This window comes from Ammospiza caudacuta, chromosome 2 (assembly GCF_027887145.1).
Source record: "Ammospiza caudacuta isolate bAmmCau1 chromosome 2, bAmmCau1.pri, whole genome shotgun sequence".
Taxonomy (NCBI): Eukaryota; Metazoa; Chordata; class Aves; order Passeriformes; family Passerellidae; genus Ammospiza; species Ammospiza caudacuta.
In genome coordinates this window covers 56,850,746-56,873,261 of record NC_080594.1, presented here as the reverse complement: position 1 = coordinate 56,873,261, position 22,516 = coordinate 56,850,746, and the positions used below count along the sequence as shown (strand labels likewise).

At 40.5% G+C, this 22,516-nt stretch overlaps 1 protein-coding gene across 2 annotated transcripts; it reads left to right on the top strand.

The window, feature by feature from the left end:
• Window positions 1-1,900: 1,900 nt before the first annotated feature.
• On the top strand, window positions 1,901-21,806 carry MRPS31 (mitochondrial ribosomal protein S31). 2 transcript variants are annotated; one of them, XM_058800099.1, is made up of 7 exons: window positions 1,901-2,011; window positions 4,209-4,496; window positions 5,170-5,319; window positions 9,722-9,865; window positions 12,109-12,182; window positions 16,423-16,566; window positions 21,483-21,806. In XM_058800099.1, the coding sequence occupies exons 1-7, from the start codon at window positions 1,935-1,937 to the stop codon at window positions 21,692-21,694; spliced, it is 1,089 nt and encodes a 362-aa protein (XP_058656082.1). In that variant the 5' UTR covers window positions 1,901-1,934; the 3' UTR covers window positions 21,695-21,806. The 2 variants fall into 2 exon arrangements, with proteins under 2 accessions (XP_058656082.1, XP_058656080.1); XM_058800097.1 differs by lacking the exon at window positions 1,901-2,011 and adding an exon at window positions 2,478-2,584.
• Window positions 21,807-22,516: the final 710 nt, after the last annotated feature.

Genomic DNA, 22,516 nt, shown 5'->3' with positions numbered 1-22,516 from the left:
TTGAAATGTTTCCTGGGAGCTCTGGAATGCGACGCTTCCACACGCATATCGCCACCACGCGGCTTTTTCTGCTGCCTGCACCCGCGGCTGCTCAGCCAAACCCTGCTTTTTGTCCATGCACCGAGCTGCTGCGGAGCACTTGTTTTGTTTTAAGGAAGAATTTATGTAGGAATTGCATAACCTGAAGTAACAACACTTGGTGTGTGTAGAGAGACCATGGAAGAGCTGCCATGACTCCCGAGAGACTCTCCGAAGATGAGGTGTCAATTTGTTTGGAGTTTAACTTCAAGGTTCCCCTCAAAGGATTTAGGCACAACAGAAATGGGACATGTGTGCAGAGACCTTAACTCGTAAGAGCTTTGCAGGAATGTGGAAGTACTTGCTGGCACTCGAGAGGTCTGGCTTTCGATTGGTGATTGGCTTTGGGATGTGATGGTCCACTGTGTGACAGAGTGGCACAAGTCCTCTTCAACAGAGTATTTTGGCATGGAGGGATGGGTAACCTCTGGGAAGCTGACAGGGGGATGCCATGGAAACTTGTCTGATGTGGGAGAGCAAAGGGATCCCTTGCAGGCTGTGTTTCTGTCCATTCTGCAGTCCAAAGCTATTTCCTGGGCTCCACACCATCTCCAGCCAACCACAGGCAAACCATTTGCCCCTGTAAACCAGCTGGCATTTCCTAAATCTCATGGAAATTCTCATTGTCCAGGAGCATGAATGGCAGTTCTTGGCATGTACTGTCCCAGAATAGCAGCCAGAGCTGCAGGAACATCACAACTCCCCCAGCACCTTGCAGTGGATGCTGTTCACACTGTTTGGAGAGGTGGGTCAGGCAGGACAGCCCCACATGGAGGAAGAGTGAGATGGCTTCTGCAGGTCAGGCCTTCCACAGGTGACACTGGTGTGTGTACTGGTGTACCACAGTCAGCTGCAGGAGATGGGACAGTGCTCACCTTTCCAGGTGTGAAAAATGCGTATTTTATGATTGGCTTTTTGCAAATATTAAAATTAATATTATATGTGTTACATTAGAAAATTATGCTGTATTAATTTTTTTTTAAGTAGTGTGTTAAATATAGTTTTAGGTTATAACAGAATGTTGAAATAGAAACTATGCTATGTAAGATACTTTTTTAAAAGAAAGGACTTGCACCGAGATAGCAGCCACACGACACCTAAATCTTTCAGAGAAAAAGAATTTATTGCTCTCTTATCAGAAGAAACAAACTTCTTCCCATCTCACTCAGCCATGAAAATGCTGTTAGGATTCAGAGGAAGAATTTGACACTGACCATCCTGTGTTTAAATGGAATTTATGCATCATGTATGAGATGTATGAATATGAACAGGCAATTGCTTTTAAGGGTTGATCCTCTGTTAACGTGTATCCTTTTTTGGGCTGATGTTGCCCAGAAAAGGTACCCAGAGGTCCATAATTCTTTGTGTCTATTGCCTCGTACTGTCTTAATCCAAATTGTCCACAATTTTTATTACTCTAATTATATCGCCATTTTCATAACCATTTTATTACTAGTAAACTTTTAAAATTTTAAAAACCAGTGATTGGCGTTTTTCACACAGGGCAGATGAAGTGAAGGCTTGGGGACATTTTTGGAGCGTGTTTCGGAAAGATGTGAGCCCTAATGTCTCTCTGGGCAGAGCGGAGCCCAGAGCTGGGCACAGCACTCCAGATGCGGCCTTAGCAGGGCTGAGCAGAGCAGGACGTGCTGGCAGCGCTCTCCTCACACCCGAGCTCCCGGCGCCGAGGCCCAGGCCGTGAGGGAGCGCGCGGCCGGGCCGGGCCGGCTGTGCCGGGAGCGGGGCGGGGCGGAGCCGGCCGGAACGCTGCTGCGCGGAACGCCCGTGCGCGGCGGCTGTTGCCGGCCGGCGGGAGGGCGGGGAGCGCGGGCCGCAGGCGGCGGTGGCGGTGCGGGATGTGGGGCGGCGTGCGGGCCCGCGGCCGCGGGCTGGCGGCAAGGCTGCTCGGCACGGCCCACGGCAGGGCCCGCAGGTACCGGCCTCCCTGCACCCTCACCTGGCGGACGGCGCCGGCCGGGCATTGCCGTGAGGCCGAGCCGTGCCATGCCTCGGGGCGCGGCCTTCAGAAGGACGGGGCTCACCTGTCCTGCCGGGTGGCCGGGTGGCCGGGACAGCGGTGGGCAGAAGGCAGCGGGGAGTGGAGGCGGGTGGAGGGGAGTGGCGTGGGCCGTGTTTCTCGTGGTGCTGCCCTTGCCGTCCTTCCCATCTTGGAGCGCTGTGAATGATCCGCGTGTGTGACCTGACCGTAGCTTTGCACCCGGTATCAGCAGAGCGGCGCTGCCTGCTGGGTGGTGTTGTTTCTGCACAAAGTGCGGACTAAGAGCCGTGTTTGGGAGTTCTTCGTTTTTACTAAAGTATTGTAAGCTGCTTTTAATGACACCTCAGTTGTGCGTTCATTCATTGTTTTTGCACTTCAAAACTCCTCGATATTTTTGAACAAGCACCGTGCTGTGATGGCCTCATGTTCAAAGCAGCTCGGGTTCTTTGGGAGCTGTGCGTGCTTTCCGAGGCCAAGCTCCCCAGCAGAAGGCAAACTGGATGGCAGGTGAAATACAGAGGTGCAAACTGCAGTGTGCTGCTGGCTTTAAGTGCCTGAGGCTTTCAGCCTTGCTGTGCTTTGCTGCTGCTGTAGGCTAAGGTGAGGCTGAGAAGGTTGGAGTTGTTCAGCCTGGAGAAGACAAGGTTGCATGGAGACCTCATAGCAATCTTCCAGTGTCTGAAGGAGGCCCACAGGGAAGCTGGAGAGAGACTTTTCTTCAGGAATATGGGTACAAATTGCATCAGGAATAATGGGTACAAATGGAAAGACAGGAAATTTGGTATTACAAAGAAATGCTTGTGCTTGAGGGTTGTGAGATGCTGGGACAGATTGCCCAGGGAGGTTCTGGATGTCCCAGCCCTGGCAATGTTCAAGGCCTTGAGTGACCCAGTCTACTGGGAGGTGACATGGCCTATGGCAGGGAATGTTAGAGCTAGGTGATGTTTAAAGTCCCTTCCAACCCTTTAACAATCTGTGATTTCTGAATGGTTACATAGTTTTAAAGAGCATGTGGCCTGAATTAACAAAAAAGGAGTTAGTCAAGGACCTTTGGGGAGCAGTGCAGTGTAAAACAGCAGGGCTCCTACCATCTTCTCAGTAATAAGGTTCTAAAGCTGTCCTTAAATTTTCCTGTTGCTTCTCAACATTGAAATTTAGATTTTAATGCTGACAATTTATCAAGTGCAGAATGACCTAAGTATGATGCAGTGCCTGCTGAAACTGGCAGATTTTCCTTTTTTAGCCAGAGAGAGATGTGTGTGAGGAGGAGAGGTATGCCACAATTCCTTCAGATTTGTGGAGGTGTTTTAAGATCTATTGAAGTTTTTTTTATTTTGAATCAGAATAAACATTAATTTTTTCCTTTCTGTAATTTAAAGGTGATTTTTAAACAAAGTTAGTAGGTGTGAATGTAAAGGTTTAAACACTGCCTTTTAGAATGTTATAGAGAACAGCTCTTTGAATTTTATGATAGTTTTTCTAGAGAATGCAGCTGTGTCTGTGTTGCAGAATCTCCTGAGCAGCTCCTTGCTGTCCCTGGCTTCTCATCCTCAGCTGCATTGTGTCAGTTTCAGCTTCTTTGCAGTCATGTGCTAAACTAAGCAGAGGAGCTATAACCCAAATAGCTTTCTGGTTTGGTTCTGGGTTAACTTGCAGCAGAATCCATGTTGCAGAGTAGGGGAATGTGATCTGTAGTAGTGCCACAAGTGTGAAAACATGTGAGGTTATCTGTGTGTGTGTGTACAGTCTTTTTTCAAGGAGTGATCTCTTTATTGAGATATTCTCTCATATTAAGAGTTTTGGTGAGTTTTCTATAGTACCAATGAATTTAAGTATCAGGTACCAGTAAATTCAAACTCTGTATTATTTCCTCCACAAATAAATGGTGGGCAAAGTTGTTTACTTTGTGTTTGTGATGAGGAAATCAGAAGTTATCAAGAGTTTGAAATGGTGTCTCAGCCCTTCTCGAATGTCAAAAGGTATCTGTTTGACATGTACTGAACATACTCAGGTTACACTCAGCTGGGCCTGGACAGTTGTAACTATTGTTTTGGGGCTTTTGGTAGGTTTACAAAATTCAGCCTTGGACCCTGTTTTTAACTCCTGCTTCCTAACTTTGTGTATCATCTAGCAAACAGGAACTCTTCAGCACAAGCAGTCTGCTTTCTAAAGACAAAGATAAATCTGCTGCTTCCAAAGACAGCACACCTGAAGGGGCAGCAAAGAGGCAGGAGGATGGAGCAGAAACACCAAAGCAGCAGCTGTTAGACATTATTGGTAATATGAAGGTGGAGGTGAGCTACAGGAAGAAGCTCCAGCAATTAAAAGCCAGTGAGAGCAAGAAGCAAGCTGTGAGCAAGCTGGAAGGCCCGGACAGGGAAGGTTCTGTGCCTCAGGGAATTACAGAAGACACCCAACGGTAAAGTAGAACAAACTTTTCTTAGCCTGTTTTATCCTTATTTCAACTTTCTTTTTTTGATATTTAGGACAAATAAACCATTTCCAACAGTATAAAAGCATCTTGTAATGGAGTGTGGTGCAGAGTTGTAGGCTAGAGTAAATCACAGGGGAGGATCCGAGCAAAAGGTGCTGTACGCTGTCAACCTTATGCTGCCTTGTTCTGCAGTAAGATTGTGGAAAAGTAGCACTAGCACCTGCCTGTGGAAAGTTATTTTAATGGGAGAAGGGAAATACTGTTCAGATAAAATACAGCAAAAGTGAGGAAAAAGAAAAAAAATTAAGAATGGCGTAATGATTGTTGAGTCTTAGGAGCTGCTCCTGTCCACAGTGTGTTACATCATATTTATCATCCCACAGGTCTGTGCTCCCCGTGGTCTCCAGGCTGTGCAGTGGCACAGGACTGCCATTTCACCAGGCTGGGGAGCAGGAGCTTGTCAGAGTCCTTCAGCATTTAATAATTAGGGCAATGTAGGGCAAACCTGCCTGACCCACTGGCCACCCCCACTTGGGAAAATACCTGACGAGCTTCTGAGTTATTAAGATATGAAATGGCAGCACAGAAATGACAATTTAAACATATTAAAGGCTTTTGTTTGGTTTTGTTTCTGTATCTGTTGTGTCTCTGTTTACAGTTTAAATCCAGAACTGGTGAAGGCTGCTTCTGCAGTTGCATCTTCCCTTCCACGCGACAAGAAACAGACAGAATCAGAACTCCTTGCACAGCTAAGAAGACATGAAGAAACCACAGATAAACAGAAGAAGGGGGGCACTATTAACCTACGGTCTGTGTATTGATTGTTTTTCTCAATTACATCAGAAATTCCTATTTTGCAATGTCATCCTGAAGGTAACTGCCTTCTGTGTTGGGAAGGTGCCCCTAAAAGATACATTTGGACAGTATATCCTTAGGATTAATGAATATTGGTAACATTATTGATCTGGTTATACCAAACTCTAAATTTTGCCATCATCCTTCTAAAGTGGTTTTGCAGAAACAGAATTGTTTTCATGCCCAGGATCATTGCTTTCTTGGACAGGCTAGCAAAATAACAGCTCTTTTTGTGAGTTTGGTTGGTTTTTTTTTTTTTTTTTTTGCCACAAGCTTCCAGAATTCTCACACAATGGATGGATTTGTAGATGTTTCAGACGTTCTGTCTGGACTGGTGAATTTTCATGACAGCTCTGCAGAACTGAACTAGAGCAGCTCTGTTTATAGCCCCACCCTTCCTTTCAAAACTTTCCAGTCAACGCATGAAACGCATCTCTTGGCTTAACTCTGTTTCCAGTGTGGCTTTCAAACAGATGAGAAACATTTGTTTGGAAACTCAAACACTTGTGCATACGGCTCTTTTGGATGATGGTTAAAGGCAAATTTTTTTTCTTTTTTTTTTTTTTCAGCTAGTATTCAAATACCTGCTGAGAAAATAAGGCATTAAATCCAGGTGAAATGCTGAACAACAGAAAATTGGAACTTTACCAAAATATGAACACGAAACCTTTCTTTATGTCTGTTTGCAGTGCAAGCTGCAAGCTGCTTATTTTATTCTATAAAAATGAATTTGCCCCAACCGAGGATCTAAGCTTGACCCATCTATTATCCTCTGTAGGTTACATGTATTTCTGCTTGTAGGTGTCAGTAAAGGATCTGCTGGAATGATTGTCAGTGTTCTGCAAAAAGAGCTAATGGTGTCTGTGGCTGATGTCTGCCTGAGTGGAAATTAAGGAAGAAAGAGACAGATGCTTGCAAACAGGTTGAGTTAGGTGATTGCACAGACTGGGATGTACAATGCTCAGTGAATGACTTCATTAAGCAAAATATCTGTTCTTCAGATATAAGGACTGTGTATATAGAGGATATGTTTGTTAAACTGTTAATTACCAGGGAGTTTGTTCACTCTCTGTCACTGAGTTCTTTAGAAGGGCAGAGTACACAAATGTCTTTAACAGTGCTGTGGGCTGTGGGTGGCCAACTTAAATGTAATTCAAACCTTCTTGAGTACCCAGGGTGCTGGAGGAGCACAGAAGTACTGGGTGAGCTAACACATGCAGTGCCCAGCCTGGAATGTGCTGGTTTCCCTTCCTTAGGGTGCACACGCTCTTGTTTAGGTGTGGTTTCCCTGCCTGCTGGCATCATAGGCTTTCTCCTCACCTATGGCACTTTTCCTGAAGCACTGACCCAACTCTGGCTGCAGTGGAAGAAAGACAGTGACTAAGGAAGTCGTAGTCAAAGCAAAAATGTTTTTTCTCTTCAAAGAGAGTTTAAATTCTTCAGAAATTTAAAAGCTGCAGCTATATAGTGCCTCTGTATTTTTGATTGGTGGGTTAAGATGTGATATTACAATGTTTTATGACATGCTTTTGGATGAAGCACTATCATTAGAAAAATGCATTTTCCTCAAGCAGAACCAGCCCTTTTGGAATGTCATGGCTGCTCTGAGTTGGCAAGTTCTATTCCCTGAGGCAGCTTTGTGACCTAGCTTGTTTCTCCCAGCAAATACACTCCTCCTGCTGCCGCCATTTGCTGAAAAGTTTTAGTTTTCTTACTTAAGAGTTAGGTAGCTTTATCAGTGGATGAGTTTTCCAGAAAGACCAGCAATTTATGCTGATTTTCATGACAAAAAACTTGGTAAAAGTAACCTTTTAGAGTTACTGTGGACCTCTTAGTTCTTTGAGATAAATACAGTACTCTCAGATTTTTGACTAGTATTTAAAAATGTTGATTTTACAAAGCCCAGCAGCCTCAGACTTGATTTGGTGTGATTTATGTTCCATGATACCTCTATCCACACAATGCATGAAGATGTTTTTAATATATTAGAAAGCATTCTCTTTTGTTCATGCATGATTATTTTGTGTTGAGTTTTGTTTGACAGTAAGAGAATACGTGCAATTGAACTTTCCCTTTATTTCTGTAGAAGTTTTACAATCAATATACTTACATATTTTAAAAGCCAATATATATTCCTTAGTTATTCACAATATTTAAAAGCAAGATACTTTCACAAGCAGCAGAGCTACATAGTGCTGAACTGCAAAAAACTGAATTGTGCTATTGTGATTTATTATATGAAATTTGTTGTATGTTGTCCAGATCTTTTGTACAAATTTTTTTTACCAAGATTGTGGCAAGACCTCCAGAGGTCACTGTTGTATGCAGTCATCTCATTGCCTTGTAGAAAGCACGGGGACAGGGCATTCACTAGGAGGGAAAATATTAATGATAGAGGAATTTATTTTCCTCAGTGTGGGCTGAAGTTTCACTCAATGGAAATCACAACAGCACTGCACCAAAATAAAACCTGCAGCTCTACTATTTCAGCTTCTGTTTTGGATGAGCAAGAGTAGTAATTCAGAGCTTTGGCTAGAATATATCCAAAGCTCCTTGGGTCTCTGTTTTAAGTATTATAATTATTGGCTGATAATCAGGAAAGAGAGAGAGTCTGTGGTTGTTACAAAAGTCCTACCGCTTCCCATGTCTGGAAGGCAGGTGTATGTAGGAATTTCAGTTTTTAATGTGTTGTAATGAGAGAATATATAATATCTAACCACTATCGGTACGCTGGGGTTGGAGTGTGACTTTTTAAACCTATATTTTTTCTTCAAAAGGCATTAAAAAAATCTTTGTGGTTGTACTTTTGTTAGTACAGTGCACTTTTCATGATGGAATGATGAATGTTGCTGCCAGAAATGTTCATGTGCCGATGGTGGGGGGACATTAGGATTTCCTAGCGAGGAACATGGTACCATTGACTGTGTGTTCTCATAGCTCAATGGTGTAGTCTTTCCACATCTACAGGGCAAAACTGCAAGTAATTCAGGAAAGAGAGCAGCTCTGAGCAATCCTGACTTCCCTGAAGCACGGGAAAACAACAGCCTTTTAGGTCACAGCTGAGTCAATCTGTTGGGCTGGGCTGTGTGTGGCTGACCTTAGGAATTATGTCCCTTTGACCCTTGTAAGTGTGTCAAGCCTCTGGCCCAACACCAACTCACTAATGCCAGTAGCCACTTCACAGAGTAATTTCTAATGTGAGATATGCAACTATTCTGAGATTGCTTTTTATTTAAAATGAAAATGAAATTATTTTAAACTTGTTTTTAGATGCCTTTATTTCAGAGTAGGTACTGGAAGAGCTGTGCTTGTTCTGCCATTTGAAACCACATCTAAGACTGAAGAGAAATCATGCTGTGTTTCTGTGGCAATTAGCTTTTACAATTTTCCAGAAGTATTTCTTTCTTGTCAGTAAAATCTCTTTTGCCTTAAGCTGCCAAGAGCATAGTTTGAATTTCATTTGGATTTTCATGAAATGGGTAATGCACTGTTTTTGCCTTGGCCTATTTTTATCTTTTGAGCCCATATTTATGTCTTGAAGCTTAAGTGCTGCAATTTGGGATGACTGTGTGTGACTGGAAGTGGTTGGGTGGAGAGGAGGCTGTGAGGAAGAGCTACCAGAGAGCTACCAGTGGAGTTACTGTGAAAGGAGCTCATGGGCAGGGGCAAAAAGGGGCTCTGATTTGCCCTTTGTGATTAGAATGAGCTGTGTACGGTGCTGGTGGAGATCAGAGCATTTGCTCTTCATGTATGATTTTCACTCCAGAATGACAAAGGAAGATGTGGTCTGTTAATGCTGTAATATGATTATGCAATGTAACAGATTGCAGTGGATCAGGAAAGGTGACCTACTTATTAGGGTGGCATGATTGGCCCATGTCAGCTGATGTGTGAAGGCAAGCTTCCTTTTGGTCTGCAGCAGCACAGCTCTGTCCCTGGGCAGTATTGGTTCCTGTCCAAAAAATAGTGATTTTTGCCTATTTAAACCTATTTTTTGTATTCAGAGGAATTCCTCATTTGCTTAAACAAAACATGCCTAGTACACTCTGTGAATATTAGTATACAGATATATGATTTTTTTTAGTTGAAAACTAAATAATTTAAAAGGAAGCATTCACTGTAGATTTAATAGGCTAAAGTAGCACTTTTATACGTGGAATGTAACAAATGGTTTAAAACAACAGCCTTGAATGTTTGATGGATTAAAGATGGGTGTATTTTGTGAGGAATGTAAAATTCTGTCTCCTGGAAGCTTATGAAACCAGTTGAGAGTAGAGTTTCTAGTTAATACATATGACAAACTTCCTTGCTTTGTCAATCTGTTGAGTTTTTACATTTCATGTTTTCCATTTCAGCAATGTTATTTCAGAAATGGCAGTTAAAAGGCAATCCCCAGAGCAGTGGGGTGCAAGGCTGTCCGGTCGCATTTCCTTGCAGTTGGATGAGGATGGTCAAAGAACAAGGCCTGGAAGGTCATCAGCTCAGATGGACTCCAGAAGGTATTTTTATGGTGTTCACCTCCAATAGAGGGAGCATGCAGTTACTTATGGATAATACTTTAAATTTACTTGTACTTATTAATGTTACAATACTTCAGAGCTTAAAGAAACTACTTAAATATTTTTCAAGATAAGTACTGTTAACATTGAAATAAATTGTGAGAACAAGATAGTTAATGGCAATCAACTAATCAAACAATGTGCATTTTCTTAATATTACATTTTATAATTAAGCATACTTGGTGCTGAAATGTAACTGTTCTTGTTTTAACTAGATTTAACTAAATTATTTTCACCTATGCATAATACAATATTATGTCACTTTCTTAACTTCTTGGGAAATGGAGGTTTTGAAAGCTTGCTTTCCTCCTCTACAAAACTTGATCATGTTCTATGTTTAGAAAAATTTCATCCATTCTGTTGCGATTTTAAAGATATATTAAAGTTGGTCTATTTATTTATTACCACTTCATTCTGTAATTGATTTATTTGTTATCTGTGATGTTATAATTGTCTATGAAATTAACTTTATAATTTACATGTGATTTGAGGGTACTCCTTAAGTGTATTTTGCTCCTGTATTATGTGGCCACTCTTGTGAATTAAGGAGTGCTCTTATATTTTTGGTTTACTCCTGTAAGCTGTACTTTTACTCCTGTAAGCTGTACTTTTTTTGCCTGCAGTCTTTGAATTTTCCCATGGCAGCTCATCATTGCATTCCTTCTCCATGTATTCTTTCCATAGCAGTTTTTTAGTAAGATTAACTCCTCTTGTTTTTAATTTACTTTGTAAATTAATCTCTGTTTGGGAGGTTTAGGGCCTGAAAATGGAGGGAATAATTTGTGTTTAGATAGATCATGGTGAAGATAGAATTTGGGTAACAAAAGAAAAGAAAAGCATGAGTTCCTGGGTGAGTAAATGTACAGAATTCTGTGTATGGTGCAACTGTGCTTGGTATATAACTTCAGAAACAGCACCTTAAAATAGTTTTTAAAATCCCTGTAGTGAGTAAACTGTCTCCAGTTTCAGGCCTGAGTTCCCTCCTGCATACCTGAATATCTCATGTATTTGCTTATCAACTGATAGTAGGAAAATAATGGGTTAGGAAGAATACCTAACTTTGAGTCTAGTTAGTACATTGCAGTGAAACGAGTGATGTTGCTTTATAGTAATTTAAACTTATAACTTTAAAATAAACTTTCTTCCAACACATGCAATGTATCTTTGGCCATTGTCATTGGGAGTTACACACAGATTGGAAAATATAATCCTGAATCAACATTCTTTCAAGGCTCTGTAACTAAATTGTTGTGTGCTGAAATAGTTCCAGGGTAGTTTCATCACTAAAAAGTAATATGACAAGAGCATGTTTGCAGAAGTAGTTGAGGCCATTAGAAATCTCCAGTAAATCCAGAAGGGTAGAATTTTAAGGTCAGAAAGGATAAATCTTGCCAGGGTAACTGTGGATATGTAATAACAAAAATGAAAGAACTGTTAGAATTTCAGTGGAAACGTGGAAGATAATATGATTAAAAACATAGTTGATACTAAAGACATTGGGGGTTTTTTTGTTTTCATATATAAGAATTTGACTACATGTTGAACTCTTGTATTTTTTTTTTTAATATAAGCTTATGGTAATGATAAGTGTGATTGAAAATAGATGGTCAGAGTGAAATATTTGTATATTCAGAAGAGTGAGCACCAGGGTGATGCTATTGAAAACATATCATATGGTTATACTCTGACTGTTTGCCCTATGGCAGAGAAGGTGGCTGTGTGATCTTCCAAAAGGGCTATTTATGTCATAAAGCAGGAATTATTTGATTTAGCTGTTGCTTTTTCTGTTCCTGAATTGTGCAATATTTTTTTTACAGGGAAAAAACCCAAGTCTTCAGATAATCACAACTTTGTAAAATCACTTAAGTGCAGTGGTTTGATGCTGTTTACCTTTTTTCAGATTCCTAAATATTCCAGTTAAAATTGACTGCAAATATAGTGCTTGATTTATGCTCCTCCTTTCACATGGAAATGTTTTGAGAAGCTCTGTTTAAGACAAATAGTAAAGCCATAAACACTCTCTGATTAAGAGCCTGAAGATTTAGTGAAAATCGCTATCTTTTTTTTTTGTCTCCAGAGATCTGTTAGTTCATGAAAATATTTTGTGCTATTTAATTTGTTATCTGGCAATGTTGTAAGGTGTTGCGAAATACTAAATATCGGTTTTCTTTTTTTGTTTATAGAAGTCTCAAAGTAGGAAAGAGGCTTAATATATTCCCTAAGGCTTCTACAGAACCAGAGCATGCACTGAAAACAGGTTAGTGGAAATTCAGTAATGAAAAATGCAGTGAGGCTAAGTTGTGCATTTTTAGAATATCAAGAGATGTGTTTTTATGAGGAGACATGACCTGCTCACTTTCTGCTTTCAGTCTGATAAAAGCAATTACTACTTTGATGTAGCTCAGATTTTTACCAAGTGAAACTTCCATGCAGTGTAATGAAATGTTTTCTATGCTGATCAGGGCACTCTGTTAGTGAATATGAAGGGTATAACTGGCTTTTTGTCACAAAGGTCAGTCTTAATTCTGTGAGTTTAAAGCCAGCCTGGAGGATGGGTGTATGTTGGCTCCAATTTATTTGGTCAAGTTGCAAGGAAATGTGAGGCTGTGATCCCAAGGAAGCAAGCATGCCCTGCAGGTGACTAAGTATAAGCAGGGTAGTAGCAACCCAAGACTACACACTGGATTGCTGTGTGTGCTCTCTGGCCTTTTGTTTAGTGTTCCAGATGGAGCTGGAAAGATCCCACTGGCAGCTGACAAATGACACCTTGCTTCACCTATTGTAAAGTTCTTCATATCTGTTTAGAATCATAGAAAGTTTGGGTTGGAAGGGATCTTTAGAGGTTATCTGGTTCCAACCCCCCTGCAATGAGCAGGTACTTCTTCCACTAGGTCAGGTTGCTCAGAGCCCCACCCAGCCTGACCTTGAACGTTTCCAGAGATGGGGCATCTACCACCCTTCTGGACAACCTGTTCCACCACCCTCATTGGAACAATTCATTCCTTTTTTCTAGTCTGAATCTCCCTCTTCTGGTTTAAAGCCACTACTCCTTGTCCTGTTGCAATGGGTCCTACAAAGAATTTTGTCTTCATTTCTCTTTCAAGCTCCACTTAAGTATTGCAAAGATTGAATAAAGTCAACCCAGAGCCTTCTGTTCTCCATGAGGAACAACTCCAGCTCTCAGCCTTTCCTCTTAGGAGGGATGTTCCATCCCTCTAATCATCTTCATGGCCTTCCTCTGGACCTGCTCCAAGAGGTCTGTGTCCTTCCTGTGATGAGTACCCTGGAGCTGTTTGCAGCATTCTAGGTGGGGTCTCAGGAGAGCAGAGGGGAAGAATCTCTTCTCTCAACCTGTTGGCCATGCTTTGTTTTATTATTCTAGCTGGCTTTCTGGGCTGTGAATGCACATTGCTGGCTAATGTCCAGTTTTTTATCCACCAGTATCCCTAAATTCTTCTTGGCACGACTCTGTCCATTCATGAGCCTGTGTAGATGCTGGAGGTTGCCCCAAGCCAGGGGCAGCACCTTGCACTTGGCCTTGTTGAACCTCATGAGATTTCCATGAGGTCACTTCCTTGAGTTTGCCCTTGAGGTCCCTCTGGATGGCATCCTGTCCTTCACGTGTGTCAACTGCACCACTCAGCTTGGTGTCACCTGCAGACGTGCTGAGGGTGCACTCAACCCCTCTGTCAGTGGTGTGGATGAAGACACTGAACAATACTGATCTCAGTGTGGATTCCTGAGCAACACAACTTCATCACTAATCTCCATCCAGGCATTGAGCTTTTGACCATTGAATACATGGTCTGGATAGACCCTTGGAATGGCCCATGAACCCTGGACCATCTGGATGTGACCATCCAACCAATTTCTTATCCACTAAATATACATGCCAAAATTCATGTGAGATAAAAGATACCAAAACTAAATTCAAAACAGGTATGATACCTTCATATTCACTGCATGGCACAGCTGTGTGGGAACAGTCTTAACAGGGATAGCTTCCACTTATGAAGACTTGGCTTTACTACAGGCTGGGTTTGGCCAAGAGTGTGTGAATACGGGCAAGCCATATAAAGAACGTTGTCCCTCACTTTTCTTTGTGAACAGTGAGACTGCATTGTTAGTATTGATCTTCAAAATGCTGTTATTCTGAGGCCCTTTTAAAAAGCAGACTTTGTTCCAGTGTAGTGACTTAGACCTTTATGTAAAGTTAGTAGCAGCAGAAGAAATAGTACTCCTGTCTAAAATCTTACAAAGCTATGAGTATTTGTTTCAGTTTCAAGAGTAGAACTGTAAGTTTTTGCCAGATTCTAACAGAGAAGTTTTTTATTTTTTTTTTTACACTTGAAACTACAGGGAGATATTAATTTGATTACTTAATTTTTTAGTAAAATGTCAAATAGTGCCATTTCCATATTTTCAAGCAGCTGTGAACTTTCTGAATACAGCCACCTCTATGAAAGCTGTTTATTAGAATGGGATTCAGTTTGCTGTGTTTTAAGACTGCCAATATTAAAATTGGTCCATTTTACATGTAAAACCCACAATGAATGATGTAGTGTTTGTTTTTAGCTGTCTTAACAAAAGTGGTGTTGAAAAAAATGGATTTTGAGTTGAATCAAATTTGCTCAGGTAAAAGAGTGAGAATATAAGATTTCTTTTTAGTATGAACAGAATGCAGACACAGTGGCTCATCGTAGTCACCCCAGCTAAAAGCCGAGATGCACTTTTTTTTAAAAACATAAAATTGGAATGTGTACAAATTGTTTCAGAGAGCTAGTGGACTTTATTGAATTTGTAATTAGAAGTTAATTAGTAAGCTTCTTTCAGCTTTTTGTTTGGTGTTTCCTGTTTGATTCCAGGTAGCCTTGAGGAACTCTACAGTATATTTTAGACCAGGAAGCTGATTGCTTGGCTTACTGACTAAGCCTGATGACAAACATTTTTTTGGGCATTAACCTCGGGAAATACCAGTGTGATACTTGATACCTTGATTCATTTGTTTTCACTGTCTTGGTTCATATTTCAGGAGATAATGGGTTAAATTTTTTCTATACAAAACAGAAAAGCAAGTTTTGTTTTAAGTATTGAATATTGACTTTGAAAACTTGAATGTTAACTGGAAATTGTCATCCTTAAAATACTCTTCATAACTGTTAATGTAAAATGCCAGTATTATTTTCTGCTTCATGAGGTGAAATTATAATCTTTGTCACCTCTCCTGCAAGCTTGAAAAATGAGGTACTGCTTTCCTCTGTTAGAGGATTTATTAGTTTCTTTATGATGTGGACAACAATTTCATTCTGGTATGGTTTCTCATGTTGTCTTGTAGCTGTATTTTATTCCTGTCTCCAGTCCTCAAATCAAAGTACTCAGCCTGGTAAAATAGTTCTGGAAATTTCCCTCTTAAGGAATAATTTGAATAATTGTATTCTGATTTAACACAAAGAACCCCTCTGAAAACACTTTTTTGTATGTAAAAATACTGTTTGCCCTTCCATTGTGTTTTCTCTTAAAGGAGGGGGGATTTTTTTAAATTCAGTTGAGTTGTAAGCCACTGAGCTGAAGATGAAATTATATCTTGGCCTCAAGTACTTAAGATTCCGGAGTAGTAAAATAATAGGTTATTGGCTATAATCCACTCCAAGTGGACTGTAATACTTGAATTCACATAAAGATCTGTGTTCCAAGGATCTTAGGATGAATTGATAACAGAGGGAGTCAGGAAAACAAAGGGGAATGCAGCTTAGGCCAGCTCACTCGACAGCAGCCCAGGGCACTCCCAGAGGTCCCTCCCTGTCCTGTGGTAACAGCTTGTTCCCTTCAGTTCAGTGAAGCGCTTCAGTCTGGGCTCGTGACCAGCTCTCCTGGGTGGAGGGACAGGAACTCCTTGAGAAGAGTAACTGCTGCAATATGAGTGCACTTCGATTAAAAAAAAAAAAAAGGCATCAGAAAAGATATATCCCTAAAGGAACTGTTTAACTTTGTGAAAAGAATAAGAAATCCTGGTTTCTCAGCTTGAGAGACAAAAACTGGCACACTTAGGAGCATTGGGGAAGGAATTGCCAGCCTTTGAGTTGAGTTGTTTCCCTGAAGGAGAATGTAGTTGTGAAGAACTTGAAAACTCCCGTAGAAATAAGGGTCCTTTAGCACAGTGCACCAGTCAAGTTCAGAATTTGCTGTGTCCTCATTTTTTGAAAGACAAAACCAAAGAATGATTGTGGAAAAATTAAATTATTGCTTTATGTGAAAGACATAAAAATAAATATTCCCCTAGGTGTTCAGAATAGATTTTCATCAGACATTTGAGAACTTAATGAACTTTCTTGTTAACAGAGAAGTCTCATTTGAGGAAGGTGATGCTGGTATCTAAGGTAGAAAAATTTGCATGGCTGAAGTTATTAGTCTCTGTAAAGATTGGTGTTAAAGGACTTTGTCTTAGCTATTGAGAAGTGTTTTGTTGCTGACAAATCTTAACAAAATTTATTTTTTAGTATCTTCGCCAACAATTTGGGATCTGGAGTTTGCAAAGGAGGTTGCAGCAGTAACTGCACAGCCTCCCCGAAATGGTTTTGAGGAGATGATCCAGTGGACAAAAGAAGGAATACTGTGGGAGTTCCCAATTGACAATGAAGTTGGTATGTGCACCATGAGCTTTTATTATCTGTCTCAGTTTATCTTTTCTGAAAATTAGAGCATGTTTGACCTTTGACTGTTTTAACATAATGTTTCAGCTGTGAGTCATGCTTCTGATAGTAAACAAACATAACTCCCTGACTGTCCCAGATCAGAGATGCTTCAGATGAACTCATTCTGGCACTCTTCAGGTGAAGTCTTGCAGGTGGCTTGGCTGATCTGAGGGCTGGCTGCTGCCAAAAGGGGACGACTCCTTCCCTCCCCCCCTCTTCCCCCCATGATGTGTTTAACACCAAAAGGCAGTTCGAGTCTCTTACATAATACCTTTTACTCTGCATCTTTACTAAATTAAGCTCCTAGCAGAACTTGGGGAATCTTAAAACTGCTGTGCATGTTTTATAATGCTGATTGTGTTCTTTGGTGTGGCTCTTGGACCAAGTCTCTTGCCAGATCCTGACCAGCTATCTGCCAGTTCCGTATCTGGGCAGGCCGAGTGTTAAACAGTTGTTTGCTCCCTTTGTTCTGTCTGTTTCATAAGAATAAACAGTCACAATATTCACTCACCCTGGGCATCTATGTTAATTAGGCATCTTTGTGCACAGTATTTTCTTTTATTACCATAAAAAAAGAGAAAGCTCTGTGTGAAGTTATGCCAGCAGAGAGAGTGAACGTTAAGGAAGTGAAGAACAACTACACAAAGTGTGCAATATAGGAAAGGGGACTTCATAACTTCAGGGTGAGCTTGGCTGTGGGTTTTGGGGTTTTTTTAAAGACTTTAAAGACTTCAAACAAAACTGCTTTGTAATGATTCAGTCACTGAGAGCAAAACAGGTTAGTATCTGAAGCTGGGAGTCTTTGAAAATCTGTCCTATACTGAGTTGCAAATTGAATAATGTGCTTCATTGTTTCTTAATGTTTATTCTCATCGTATTTGGCAGTTTCTTCACAGAATTTAATCACTGCTCCCAGGATTGATCTGTTCCATCATGTTCCATCATGTAGAAATCCAAGTATACTCTAGTCATGTTTTTGCAAGCTTAAAACCACTGTGGCCAATGGTTTTTGTGTTGTTGTAATGTGGCTGGAACCCTGCTGTCTGGGGCCCTCAGTTGACAGCGTGTCTTTGGCGGGCCGTGGTTTCCCTGGGGCAGCCGTGCCGCTGGGACTGCGCTGTCTGGGATGGGGCAGCCAGCGGACAAAGAGCCTTTACATATAGTTAAAACAAGAATCTTGATTGATTTGTCCACAAAGACTAGTCATGTGGAAAATTCCAGTGGAGCTTTCCAAAACTTGTCACCTCTCAGGTTGAAATACCAAGTCAGTAAGACTGGCCTATCAGACTGCCAGCCACAGGCTGTTAACCACCTCAAGTGTGTCAAAGCACAGTTAAAAGCTTGAGAACCTTGCTCTGAGTACATCAACATGTTGTAATTTCAGTTTCTCTGCAAAATAAAGATGCCCCTTTCTGCTGTTAATTTTGCAGTTTTGTAACAGCCATTGCCCTCAACAGGAGGAGATTACTTCAGCTTGTTTTGTATCCAGAAATGTGTGATTATTCTTATGTGCCAAAAACATGTGGCTTTAAAAATATAAGTGCAATTAAATTTTCTGTTGAGAAAGCACGTATACTCAGCTTTCAGCATTATGAAATCTTTTAAGGTTTTAAACCAAATATAAAACAGAAAGACAACCTCTTATAACTCTTTTCCTTGGCTCCAGAGTATCTCTGGTGTTCTCATTAGGGTGCTTCACCTAGGCACTGTACTGTGCTGTGTGGCACCAGGGCAAGGTCACGGTTTTTAAAATTATTTTTGTGCGAACATCTGGAGATGTGGCTGAACATACTGGCTTGCTACAGTGGCCAGCAGCAGTCTTCCCCCCCACACCTTGCTGCCCTGTTGTTTGCTTTTACCTGCATGCCCTTGTCCAATGCAGTTGAAGTCACTGTTAGGCAGAAAATTACCTTTTTTTTTCTTTTCCCTCTCCATCTCTCCATCCTCTGAACAATTTTTACCAGTTTAGCAAACCATTAGTATAGCTTGCATAACATTGTTCTCACCACTCCTTTTTGCTTGTCTCTCCTACTTTTAAGTAGCTTTAATGCTGCTCCATGATTGCCGTGGCAAAAAGTTGGGAAAGACAATTATTTGTGCCTCATTTATTATTTCTGTGCATTTATACCATAATGACTCAAAAAGCTGGAAAGGACAGAGCAGATTGTAGGTGAGAATTTGCGTTAGCACCTCGTTATGAGGAGCAAATGCTTTTGGTGGGCCAGAGATTGTTACTGCACAAGTGATAGGAAGGCCTCAGAAAATTAATTCCTCAGTTGCTTCTGATGGCTTCTGCAGGCAAAAGTTCACCAAGTCCTGTTCTAGTTGCTGGTTAGCTGAGCTGCTGTTCCCAACAGAGAAATATTGGATCATCTTGCCAAGTGAGTTGGCAGAGTTGCACAACCATTGCGTCAGGGTTTCTTTACTATCTCTGTTCTAGGGACCTTCTGAAGAGCATGATTGATGTCATTGTAAAAATCCTGAAAGAATAGAATACTTTGTGTTGAAAGGGACCTTTAAAGATAATTTAATCCAAACCCTCTTCCATGGACAGGGACATTTTTTCACTATATCTGAATACTCAGTCGTCTTTATACCATGTCAGCAATGCTTGCTATAAGGGATGGACATCTGTGTCTGGATTGGCATCTTTAAGACAAGGTTGGTCATGTCTTGGAAGGATTAGTGTTTTAGCTAGAGGAATTCCCCAGACTTTCTGTTTTGTAGCATGTAGGTGGTTGGAGATAGGATATTGAGAGTAGGTGTCTTCTTGTTTTGATGTTGAAAAAGAAAATTCTCTAATTTAGACTTCTGCCATGCATATTGTTTCAAATTATGTTTATGAGGACAGTGCAAGAGAGGCTGAGGGACAGGCTGGCAGCAGGAGTCAGGGCTTGCTAGGGGTGAGGGAAGTCATTATCTCTTCTAATCTGTTCCCACCAGAGGCTTCAGCTTCTGATGCTTTGGACAGTTGTGGTCTCCTTTTCTATGATGCACACTTTACTTTTTTGAGGACTGAAATACGTGGTCTAACTGAAATACTTGGACTTAACACTTCATCCCCAAACCATAAACAGTCTTTGACAAACAGGAAAGCAGAATACATATGTAATATTTACTTATCACCTGCATTTTTGTGAGATTCTAAATCGCTTATTTTGGGTTAAAGATGAAAATTGGTGAAATTATTTATTAGATGAAATCTTTCCTGATACCCTGTATCTGTCTCCAGAAGAAGAGCATTCAGAAGGCCAAATTTTACTGTCAGCATTATTCAGATTCTTTAAGTAGTGATTTTGTTTGGTTTAATTCTCTTGGATTTTTGAGTCCAGTGAAAGTAAGGAAGTCTGGGAAAGGTTGTTAGTTTGAAAAAGCAACCAGTAGCATCCAGGTACAGTAAGATTCTATCTCCCCTTGGTGGGGGAAAGCCAGCATGGGTGGATAGTGGAAGGATCATCACTGCTTCTGTCTGTGGACATCGTTTTCCAACCACAGCAGAACTACACTTTCTGAAACTGACGTGACCTGTTTTTTGTTATTTTAACTTTCAACATAAAGGAACAAGGACAGAGCTTCTGAAGAAGGAAATGTACTTTTTTTTTTCCAAGAACCACAGAGATAAATGTGGTGTGCAACTGTGGTATTGATACACTCACACATTTCTAGGAAAAATACAGGTATTTCTCAGCTCCTTCAGCTATTGCAATACCTTAAGTTTAAAGCAGGAAAAAAGTAATGCAATCTTAACAAATGCAAGTGACCTTTTGGTGACTTCTCCATCACAGAGATGGACATAATTTCTTCTGAAACTGTAGAAGCTCTACCAAAGAAGGAAGCCTAGAACTTACGTGATTTAATTACCTCAGTTTTAATACCCCTGATTTAATTTTATCAAATAATTTAGAAAAACATGTACACCATACTCATGTGTGTGGTATAGGCTTCTCATTTTTGTCATCTTGAAGTAGTGCAATATTTTTCTCTAATAACAGATTTTTATTTAAGGGTGCAAGCCAATTGGTATCAAATAAAAATTTCCATGTATATCTAACTAACGAAAAATCTTTCATTACAAATCCCAGATTGCCTTTTGGTTTTTTGCCCCTTAAAATTAGGAACAGCAAAAGGAGCCTTTTTTCTGTATGTAGGAATTTGTGTTCTGAGTCTCTACCATCATAGCATGAACAACAGCAAAAAAATCCACAGGATGAAGAACAAACGTTTGCCCTATCTCCAATAATCCCTTGTACCATGTCCTGTGGAGGCTTTTGAGTGCATCATCTTTGATGATGGCTGTGACTTAATAGCAGCTGGTGAGATAGACCACACTTTTGCATCATCATACACTCACACATTCAGAAAATGTCAGAAAACAAACTTCTGTGCCCATTTGATAGCAATAGGATGTTAAAAGCATGGCTTGCAAGGACATGTTTTTGTTAGCTGTTCAGTATTTGATACTTTATGAGGTTGCCTTATTTGTTCAAGACTAGTTTGTATTCTTTAATCCTCTGCAGAATTTAGGCAATCAGTGTTCTCTTTAAAAATTTATGAAGAAAGTGCCTGCAATCTAAAAGGTGGTACCAATGATGAATTAAAATTTTCTAGTATTGAACAAACTGGATTTTAGCAAGAAGATTGATTTATGGTTATAATTATTCCTCCTACTTCCACCCAGCATCAGGCTTTCATCAAGATTTCAAGCCAGAAATTTGATTTAAATATTACATATTCTTAGAAATGCAAGCAGAACCATTAATTTTACTAATTTAAGACTATTTTCAAACTATACTATTTTTACTTTGTTAAACTTGCTATTATATTATGATAACAACTTTGTCTTTCTTGCTTTGTCTTTCTGTCAGGGATGGAGGATGATGCTGAATTTCATGAACATATCTTTCTGGACAAACACCTCGAAGGCTTTCCCAAGGAAGGACCTATCCGCCACTTCATGGAACTAGTTGTCTGTGGGCTTTCAAAAAACCCATACCTCAGTGTTAAGCAGAAGGTTGAACATATTGAGTGGTTTCAGAAGTATTTTGAGGAAAAGAAGGAACTTCTTCAAGAGATTTGAGATTTGGGAAAGTGCTTACCCTTGAAATGAAGAAGTTATGTGTCAGTGCATAGTGATCATGTGGCCTGAAAGTTGTATTTTAAACAATAAACTCCAAGGTCGTCTTTTGTTACATGTGTGTCTGTGTGTGTGTGAATACTTTTGGCAGCAAAAGAAGGAGCTGAAAAGTATGGCTTTTGTAGAATGTGCATTTAAAATTTAGTTTATTGGAACTGTTGTTTTCTAAATTTGAAACTAGTCTTTCAGCAGTACAAAATCCTAGGTCTAATTCCATGTCCTCCACCCTTTACAGCTGGACTGTATCTTGACAGGTTGGATCATCTTTCCCATTTTGAAAAGCTTGAAATGCTTTCATTTTGCTTATTTGTGAGCCACACTGGTTGTTTGGATGGTATTAATCCTTTCTCCCCCCTTTCACTAACTATAATTATTGGTTCATTTTGAAGTTTTTGGTAATGACAAAGTGATTTGAATGGTATGCTTTTTGGTTCATGTGCTCAGTGAAAGGCTGTTATATTCCTGAAATGTGTGCACAGCATAACACTGGTGAGTTACGGAAAATAACAAGGGAGTGATGTTCCTTAGGGTTTGCTGTTGGGACTGGTGCCACCAACAATGGCTTTAAACTCAAAGAGGTATGGTTGGCATTAGATGTTAGGGAGAAATTCTTTGCCTTGAGGGTGGTGAGGCACGGGCACAGGTTTCCCAGAGAAGCTGTGAATGCCCCGTCCCTGGAAATGTTCAAGGCCTAGATAGGATGGGGTTTGGAGCAGCCTGGTCTGGTGAAAGATGTCCCTGCTCATGGAAGAGGGGTTGGAACTA